The following is a 9,717-nucleotide window of genomic DNA, read 5'->3' on the forward strand; positions in this document are numbered from 1 at the left end:
AGCACCTAGGACTATGCAACTCTTTCACTCTCCATGGTCTTCTTTTTCTTTTCTTGCTGTAAAAGTGAAGAGTGATAGAACCGGAATAATGGTTGAACAATCCCATTTGTATACCTGTTATAATTGAGGTGAGCATATATAGGTGCCAGGGGTCTTTCCCTGCATATAGAAGGGTTCAGGAATCTGGAGAAGGGGCTGCAGTAAATTAATAAAGAGACTAGACATGAAATATACATTTGGAAGGCATTCTTGGGGGGATCCAGAGAAGACTTAGCTATAGTAACCAAGTTCTCCAAATCTCTGGACCCCTTGCTTTTTATTAACAAATTTCCCTAAAGCAAAGCAGATATACATATCAAAGGTAAAGTTTGGTAAACAGTAAAGTATTGTCAGGTTGGGGGAACTGCCCTCAGCTGTTTGGCAGCAGGCAATAATATATGCAGATTTTCAGGTTTGGGGAAATGCTTTCAGCTATTTCAGCAGCAGATTCAGCCCTGCTGAATATAGAAGCTTATCAACCTTTTGAGGACTTCTTGCCTTTATTATGACCTGCTGGAATTAGCCCCCAGCATATAGGAAACTTTTTAGCATTTCTGTACATTTCTGAACACTCACTTCTATACACTTCCCTACAGGACCCTCTCTAACTTCCACCCTAACAATATTGGTGTGAAGTAGATTAAAGCATACCAAAATAGAACTCCAGAAAGACAAATGGAAAACACACAGGATGGAAACCTGGGGGACTGGTTCAAGATCACAGTGAGTATCCTGAAAAAATGTAGGAAATGTGTAAGAGAGGCAGATCAAGGGGAGTTGTGTTGATCTCATATAGAGATGCTAGGAACTTTTTTAAGGTCAGGAGGAATTAACATCTTTGATTATCCAAAGGTCAGGTTCAGATTAGCAATAAAAAGGGAACAGAGTGACTGAAGGAAGGTCGACTACAGGCAAAGGTAGAAACTACTGCCAAGGAGATGGAGCAACTCATTAGATGTCTCCATTTGATTCTCTAAAGTTATTTTTGTTGTTGTTTTTTTTGTTGTTGTTTTTTGTTTGTTTTTTTTTATCAGAGGGACAGGTAAGGTCTTTAATAGGTAGGATCTTCCCTGGGACCTTATTAAAGGAAGCTCGTTTTAAACATCTAAATTTGATTATTTGGGAGGTAAATATTGGAATAGAGAAAAAGGATAATTAGAAAATCCATATCTGGCAAGCAACAACAAAACACGTTGAAATCATGTTAATGGTCCCTACTTTAAAGTCTTTTAAAGTTTGGTAGGAGGTCAGAATAAAACACTGTGTTGGGCTATTCTCTAGCCTTATTTCCATGTTGTCTCTTCTCTCTCCCACCCCTCCCCTTTGTCTCATCCTTAGGTCCCTTATGGGATAAAGTATGACAAGACATGGCTAATGAATTCAATCCAGAGCCATTGCAGTGTCCCCTTCACTCCAGTGGATGTAAGAGGGATGGTGAAGCCAGATGAGGAGGCTCAGGGAAGGGGGAGAGACATGGCTCAGCTAGGGCCAGAGGCCACTGACATTATTGCTGTTGCTTTTAATCCCTGTAGTTCCACTATGTTAAACATCTGGCCCAGTTCTTTGTCCAGGATGCTAGTGCTGCCTCTGCATTGAAGGACATAAACTACAAGATTTTTGATGAGGAGAACCAAAAGGTATGTGTTGAAGATATTTTTGTACCTAGTCCCAAAGCAGAAACACAGGCCAGAGGCTACTAACCTTCTTTGGCATTAGAGTTCTGGGTGCTTATCCCACCTCTTCTTCCTGCAGATACCTATCTTTGTTAATACTTCTGCTGTACCCTACTCTATGTGCAATAAGTTGGAGCCAGAAAAAATGGAACAGCTAAAGGTAATGTAGACATAATGCATGTTGTGTGCCCACACTCAGACCCACATCTTCCTCCTTCAGTCCCCAATTTCCCTTTCACCACAATAACCTCAGAGCAGCTCTCTTCATCTCCCTCTACAGCTGACCATAAGCAAACGATATGATGTTTCGCAGAAAGCTCTTGACCTTCATAAGCTCCGCTTTGACCCAGGTACAGCTAATAGTAGTAATTCTAGGGAAGGTGAGGACAGAGGAGTCTGCCTGAGAGAGAGACCTAGAAATGGTAATGAGGGAGGTGCTGGTCCTGGAACCTTCGCAACCTTCTGATTCCCTACTCTTGGTTCCCTGAAGACTTACTGGGCCATGATATTATTATAATCCTGAATCGAAGAAACTGCATGACTGCCATCCTGCAGACTATCAAAAAGAATATCCCTGAGGTGAGGCCTTAGACCCAGTGCTGGTGTTATGGTAGGGGGTGGAACAGCTCCAACAGAGGGCAGATTTGTCTCTCAGGTCCTAGATAATAACTCTTAACTCTTATTCCCCAAAGCTGTTGTCCTTGAACTTGTGTAAGAACAAACTGTGCCAGCTGGATGGCCTGTCCGATATTATACAGATTGCCCCCACAATCAAGACCCTGAACCTTTCAAAAAATGAGGTGAGAAGAGGGAGCCAGGTCAAAGTTGGGTTGAGAATGGGTGGTAGTGGTCATCAGAGTGATGACAGGAGGGATGCAAAAGTACCTGTGGGAGAGAGAGGGGGTTGTGGGTGCAGGAGCCCAGATGTTCCTTTTTTCCTGATATTTCTTTTCCAATTTCCCCCATGTTTCTCAGCTAAAGTCAGCCAGGGAGTTGGACAAGATAAAAGGGCTGAAGCTCGAAGAGCTGTGGCTGCAAGGGAACCCCTTGTGCAATACCTTCCCAAACCAGCCCACTTACGTAAGGTTGGTGAAAACACTGTCACCCTTTCTGGGAGAGATCTTTCTTCCACCCCCTAAGAACCAAATTATTCCTGACTCTGTCCCTCTGCAGGATATAGAACCTCTAGTCCTCTGGGGGACCACATGCCCTGCCCTCTTATTTCTCACTAGAGGCCCAGTGCACGAAAATTCGTGCACTCAGGGGGAGGGAGTCCCTCAGCCCAGCCTGCACCTTCTCACAGTCTGGGTGCCCTCAGGGGATGTCCCTGCAGGGAGTGGGCCTAAGCCGCAGCCTGGCCTCCCTCTGTGGGAGGTGACCGGGCAGGCTGATCAGGGGAGTGTGCTGCCGGCAAGCAGCCAACCCCACCTCCCAATTGCCATTCTGCTGCCACTGGTTGCCGCTGCCCCCCCAATCGCCGTCCCCTCCCTCTGTCTGCTGGCATGCACCTTGGCTGGCCTGGCACCACCTGCTTGCCAGCCCCACCCCTCCACCAGTTGTTCTGCCATTTGGTCGATTTGCATATTACCCTTTTATTATATATGATTGTGTGTGTGTCTCTTCACCTGAGCTTAAAGTCTCCTTTCCTTCCTCTGACCTGATCACCTCATGTGGAGTTGGTTTCCACTTCTCTGCACCCACCATTCTCTAGCATGCCCTCCCAAGAGTGTGCTCCAGGAAACAGGACTCTCCCTCATCACAAGAATCAGGGGTGTCAAGCCTTGAGACAGATGCTGGTCCCCTGCATTAAGAAGGATCTTCTAGTCCAGGGCCTCATGCACAGACAGGGCTTCTTGCTTCTTAGATGATATAGAGTGTCCCTATCCTATTCTTGGAAGAACCTTATTTCCTCTTCTTCAAAGGAGTCTTCTCTACAATCCCACACTAACATGAGGACTTTCCCATCCCATGCTGTTGTCAATGCCCCCAGAGGGCTGCCATCGTTGCATCCATTCCTCTGGCCCAATGCCAGGAGCTGGGCTCTCCTTGGGAGAATCCAGAGTTCCCTAGTTAAAGGGCCAGAAATTAGCGGAGGGCCTCTTGAGGCAGCAGTGGAAAGCTGATGGCAGAGAGGGTTGAGAAGACAGAAAGAAAGTCCTCTCAGGGACACAAACCCTTCCTCCACACTTCCTGCCTGATCATTCAGAGGAGCCCTGGGTAGCCTGACATGGGTAGGATTCCTCAGAAAAGAAACCAACTAAGACAGACAAAGATGCACAGGGGCCATGAGGAGAGAAGGTGGTTTTTATATGAGTGGGTCACAGATCCCCAAGGTTAAGCTGAGCTGGGGCCTGGCCCTTTACTCCTTCTGGGAAGCTGTCCTGATCCCGTGGGTGGTATGTTTCCCATGCCCAGTTCACATTGAGCTCCCACAGGTGACAAAGGCTCAACCAACATTCTAACAGGCTAACAGACTCATGCTTTCCATTCCTGCTTGGAGACCCAGGGCCAGCCAGGGGCAGATGAAGGAAAGAGCTGCTGCAGGGGAGCCATATCCCTTTCCTCTTCTCTTCTTCTCTGACCCCACCCCCACTGCCAGGGCAGAACTTTTTTCCCTTCCCTTTAAGTTTCTTTCTGTTTTTCCTTTGTCTCTACACTTCAATGTCTTCCCAATCTCTGCTCCTATTTTCACTCTCTTTCTGTCTTCATCCCTCTCCCTTCCACTCCCTGTCTCCTAATCCCTCCCTCCATCACCCCCTTGCCCCAGAGTCCTGGGCCATCCTTGGGGCATGTGCTGTTCATGGCAGGATGCTGGTTCCCCAGTGAGGTGGCAGAGTCCTGGGCCCCCACCCCATTCCCTCTTCTCTCTGGAGCCATCAGTGTGGCCTGGAAGGAGGAAAGGGAGGCAGGGAGGGGGAAGAAGCTCTGGAGTCTGGGATCCAAATGCTGTGGTTTGTGGCACTGGGGAAGGAGTCAGGGCCCTCTAGGCCGGAGTTAACCAGGAGGATTGGGAGGGAGAGAGAGGGAAGGAGGGAAAAGGTGAGGGGCACAGGAAGGAAAGGAGGTAATATGAATGTGAAGGTGTAAAGAGAGGTGAGGAGACTGTGTGTTTCAGGGATTCCATATGGCAGATGGTCAGTGCTCAGCAGAGAAATGGACCCAGAAGCCTTGAAATCTGAGGCTGAGGAGGGCAAAGGGGATTCTGGGTGGGCAGAACACCTGTTTCTGTTCATTCCATCAATATTTTAAGTAAATTACAGCAATGCAATCTAAACTGTCAACCACTTTTTCTATTTTTGCATTTGGACAGCGCCATCAGGAAATATTTCCCCAACTTGTCACGCTTGGTAAGTGCTTACAGTCATCATCTCTTACTTACATTGACAACCTCCACACCTGCCCTCAAGCCCTTTATGTCTTGCCTGGATTACATGTTTGCATCAAACTCTTATCCATTTGGGGGAACATGGACTTCTGAAAAAATCCATGAATATCTCTGCAAAACTGTATACACATACAGAGAGAAAGAAAGAGAGCCAGGGAGAGAGGGAACAAGGACAGGAGGGAGGAAAAGAGAAAGAGGGAGAAATACATACACACACACACACACACACACACACACACAAGTTGCATAAACAGTAGAGACTTCCAGAACCTCATGATGCAGACGCCCACTGGAATCTTGCCCATGGAATTTCCAGGTCCTTTTCACCCTTGACCTCTGACCTTCACCGTTTCCTGGGTCCATCCTTTCCCTTAATCACCCAGGACCACCTCCCTATACTGCTAACTTACTCTTCCCTTATTCAGGATGGCCAGGATTTACCTCCACCAACTGTAACTGGCATTGTAGATATGGACATAATAAAACCCTGTAAGGTGAGAATAGATCAAGCACGACTGGGGTTTTACAAGGGATGCTTTGTCTACCTACATAGTTTGAAGTTGTCTTTTGATTCCAGGAAAGCTTTAAAGGACCTGAGACCCTGAAGAATCTAGTCTTTCAATTCCTGCTTCAGTAAGTACCCCTGGAATCATGAAGCAAAGGAGGACAGGGACAGGAAAGGCTACACAGCACAGGTCTGCCCATGAGTTAAGAGAAGCTTTCAAGGCCCTTTTGTGGGCCCAAATCAGAGAGATAGCTTGTTCCCATCTTTCTCCCACAGCTATTACTTGATTTATGATTCTGAAGACCGAGAGAGTCTCCTCAGCGCTTACCACGAGGAGGCCTGCTTCTCCCTGACTGTTCCCTTCAACTCCGAAGACCCAGCCCTGTGAGTATCACAGCTCAGACTCTGATCCTGGGCCGTTTTGCTCTCCAGCAGACATAGACCATCTCTTGGAAACACCTACCCTGTCTGGACCACCACTTCCTGTTTCTCTTTTTTCCCCTAGAAGCAACTTGTGCGAGTACTTAAAGGATAACAGGAATATGAAGAACCTCAAGGATTCTGGTAATTGCATGATAGGAAATCGGCATGGGAAAGGGGTGTAAAGGAGTCAATCATAGTAGCCAAGGGCCCAACCTTCCCTTCTCCTCCCCCCCTCCCCACAGACCTGCGGTTTCAGCTACTGAAGCATACAAAGTGTGAGATTGTGAACTCCCTCTGTGTGTTCCCCAAAACTCAGCATGACCTTAACTCCTATGTGGTAGACCTGTGGGCCCACACGGTGAGCACCTGTTTTCTCTCTCCTGCAGACCAAGAAAGTCAGAGGTGGGTAGGAGGTTTAGAAGGATACTGAGAGCCCTAATAACTGTTCTCTCCTTTCAGGAAATTATGCTCTGTTTTTCTGTCAGTGGGGTTTTCAAGGAAGGTGAGTTCCCTCCCCAGATCCCCTACTCCTCCCTTTCCCTAACTGGACTTACTCCCAAACTTTCCCCCGCTTCCCAGGTTGCTCCCTTCCTTTCCTTCCCCTCTCCTCCCCTTTCTTTTCCTTTCCTTTCCTTTCCTTCCCCCTCCCCTTCCCTTCCCTTTCTCCCACACCTACCTTGCCCCAAACCTATTGTGTTCTGACATGCATCCATGTCTTTTTATCTCAACACAGCTCAGATATTAGAGACTCAACCTGTAGAGTTTTATAGCTTTCATCTCAGTTCTTTACTCTGTGACATAGGACCCAATATCAAACCATTCAGTTTTCTCATTTGCAAAATGGGCTGGTAATACCCTTTTCTAGGAATGCTTTAAAAAGTGAATCAAGTGAACATGTGTTTGTCAGAGGATGTGACACATGTTAGGGGTCCTATTACTGGGAGTTGATTATCTCTATTGTTGTCTTCTCAGTCCTTGAAACTCCCTCCTGAGTCACAGTGAAACACTGTCCTGGTCTGGTTCCCATCAGGGTGCTGCAAGAGTATCAGGTTAAGACCCTGATGGGGGAATGCTGCTTGTGTGAAAAGTATGTACAGCTCTAAGAGGAGTTACTTTTTTGTTGTTATTGAAGTGGAAGGAAAGTCTCAAGGTTCTGTCCATGCCTTCACCCGGACCTTCATCTTGTCTTCTGGCAGCAATTCCAGGTAAGTGCTGTGTTGTGGGTACAACATGGGAATGAACACCCATCCTAGCCTAATTCCAGTGGTGTAGGAATGTGGTGGTGCAGCCTGGAGCTTTTCTCAGTATTGTGGAAAGCCAACAGGTAGACCCAAAGAGAGATATAGGTTAGTGGTTAAGACTATGGGCTTTGGAATCAGAATACTATATTCTTTTCCTGACCTCAATACTCGCTAGCTAGCTAAAGTGACTTTGGTGAAGATATAAGACCTTAGTGACTCATTATCCCCTTCTGAAAATGGGAATTAGAGGATCCATTCCTTGGGCTGCTGTAAGGGGTAAATGCATTAGTACTAAATCTAAAAATTGAGTGAAACTGGTCCTCAGAATCATAAATCAATCTCTTCAAAGGTGAGCTCAGTGGGAGAGGCAGAGGTACCAGGCAAGGAATCTGGGGGGCAGGCACACTTGGGGTATGGAAGGAAACTTGTTTCTGAGTGGCAGTGGGGGCAGGATCATTTTTGGGAGTCTAAGGGCTGATCTTTCTTCCAGTATGTGCATCGTGAACGATATATTGACTGTGGGGAATGCCAGGACAGAAGAAACCCAGAGTGCATTCTCCATTCCAGTACCTACACCCACCTTCAGCTCCCTATCTACCCTCTCCCAGGAGCAGCAAGAAATGGTGCAGATTTTCTCCATCCAGTCTGGGATAAGCCTCCAGTGGTCTCAGAAGTGAGTGTTGGGAATCTATGGGAATAAGAGAGAGCTGGGAGGAAAAGGAATGGATAATGCTAACTTGTAGTTAATTTGTAAAAATAATTATTTGGATGTTGTGCTTCCAAAAAGTGAGCTTATAAAATATGTATATTAATTTTATTCTGATATCCTATATAATAAAAGCCTAATATGCTAAGTGTCTGGTTGACCAGCCGGCCATTCAACCAATCAAAGCATAATATGCTAATGATACGCTAAGACCGCTCAACCACTTGCTATGATGTGCACTGACCACTAGGGGCAGACGCTCTGACCGGTAGGTTAGCTTGCTGCTGGAGTCCGGCCAGATGAGCTAGATGGGCCAGATGACCCAGACAGGCCGGCTGAGTGAGACGGGCCACATACGCCCTCGAGCAGTCCTGAAGTCCCTCCCTGGCTGGTCAACCTCCCACGTCTCTCCCTGGCCCTGATCCTGCACTGGTGGGATCCCCTGGCCTGCACCCTCGCAATCTGGGACCCCTCGGGGGATGTCGGAGAGCCAGTTTCAGCCTGATCCCACAGGAGGAGCTCTGCTCAGCCAGAAACCGGGCTCATGACTGGTGAGTGCAACAGCGGTGGCAGGGGCTTCTCCCTCCTCCGTGGCAGTGCTAAGAATGTTGGACATCCCCTGAGGGCTCCCGGACTGCAAGAGGGTGCAGGCTGAGCTAAGGGGCCCCCCCCCCAGCACGAATTTTGTGCACTGGGCCTCTAGTATGTAAATAATTTTTTAAAATATATTGTTCAGGTGACATGAACTTGTATATATACAATCTTAAGGAAACCATTAAAATGTTATAATTAATAAACAATTTCAGCATGATTTCAGGATAGAAGATCAATACATAAAAATCAATTATATTTCTATACATTAGTAATAAACAATATGAGAAGGGGATAATCTCCAAAATATATAGGGTATTCATATAACTTAATAAAAGGAAAACAATCCAATTAAAAAATGGGCAAAGGACCTAAATATATACTTCTCTAAAGTAGACAGACAGAAGGCAAAGAGAGATATGAAAAAACACTCAAAGTTACTAATCACAGATGCAAATTAAAATGACAATGTGCTATCACCTCACACCTGATGTTTATCATCAACAAATCAACAAACAACAAATGTTGGCAAGATGTGGAGAAAAGGTGGGAATGCAGACTGATGCAGCCACTGTGGAAAACAGTATGGAGTTTCCTCAAATAATTTAAAATGGAACTGCCATTTGATCCAGTGACCCACTTCTAGGACTATATCCTAAGAAATCAGAAACACCAATCCTATCTAATAAAAGAATAATATGCAAATTGCCATCACTCCAACACACAAGATGGCCACCCCCATGTGGACACAAGATGGCCACCACAAGATGGCTGGCAGGGGAGGGCAGTTGTGGGCAATCAGGCCTGCAGGGGAGGGCAGTTGGTTGGGACCAGGCCTGTAAGGGAGGGCAATTGGGGGTGATCAGGCCTGCAGGGGAGGGCAGTTAGGAGGGACCAGGCCAGCAGGGGAGGGCAGTTGGGGGTGACCAGGCCTGCAGGGGAGGGCAGTTGGGGGTGACCAGGCCTGCAGGGGAGGGCAGTTGGGGGTGACCAGGCCTGCAGGGGAGGGCAGTTGGGGGTGACCAGGCCTGCAGGGGAGGGCAGTTGGGGGTGACCAGGCCTGCAGGGGAGGGCAGTTGGGGGTGACCAGGCCTGCAGGGGAGGGCAGTTGGGGGTGACCAGGCCTGCAGGGGAGGGCAGTTGGGGGTGACCAG

General features: G+C 47.4%; 1 protein-coding gene across 1 annotated transcript in view; it reads left to right on the top strand.

The window, feature by feature from the left end:
- The first annotated feature begins 671 nt into the window (after nucleotides 1-671).
- LOC102259387 (nuclear RNA export factor 2) overlaps nucleotides 672-9,717 on the top strand; it is a 13,425-nt gene continuing 4,379 nt past the window's right edge. Inside the window, exons 1-16 of the mRNA XM_014532280.1 lie at nucleotides 672-762; nucleotides 1,378-1,461; nucleotides 1,572-1,676; nucleotides 1,792-1,872; nucleotides 1,993-2,062; nucleotides 2,203-2,291; nucleotides 2,405-2,512; nucleotides 2,688-2,797; nucleotides 5,023-5,059; nucleotides 5,523-5,591; nucleotides 5,675-5,730; nucleotides 6,108-6,166; nucleotides 6,268-6,383; nucleotides 6,485-6,527; nucleotides 7,158-7,230; nucleotides 7,757-7,939. Coding sequence (XP_014387766.1) covers nucleotides 715-762; nucleotides 1,378-1,461; nucleotides 1,572-1,676; nucleotides 1,792-1,872; nucleotides 1,993-2,062; nucleotides 2,203-2,291; nucleotides 2,405-2,512; nucleotides 2,688-2,797; nucleotides 5,023-5,059; nucleotides 5,523-5,591; nucleotides 5,675-5,730; nucleotides 6,108-6,166; nucleotides 6,268-6,383; nucleotides 6,485-6,527; nucleotides 7,158-7,230; nucleotides 7,757-7,939 — 1,331 coding nt within the window. The 5' untranslated portion in view covers nucleotides 672-714. The remainder of the gene's footprint in view (nucleotides 763-1,377; nucleotides 1,462-1,571; nucleotides 1,677-1,791; nucleotides 1,873-1,992; nucleotides 2,063-2,202; nucleotides 2,292-2,404; nucleotides 2,513-2,687; nucleotides 2,798-5,022; nucleotides 5,060-5,522; nucleotides 5,592-5,674; nucleotides 5,731-6,107; nucleotides 6,167-6,267; nucleotides 6,384-6,484; nucleotides 6,528-7,157; nucleotides 7,231-7,756; nucleotides 7,940-9,717) is intronic.

The sequence above is a fragment of the Myotis brandtii genome, unplaced genomic scaffold (genome assembly GCF_000412655.1).
Source record: "Myotis brandtii unplaced genomic scaffold, ASM41265v1 scaffold87, whole genome shotgun sequence".
In the NCBI taxonomy this organism is placed as follows: domain Eukaryota; kingdom Metazoa; phylum Chordata; class Mammalia; order Chiroptera; family Vespertilionidae; genus Myotis; species Myotis brandtii.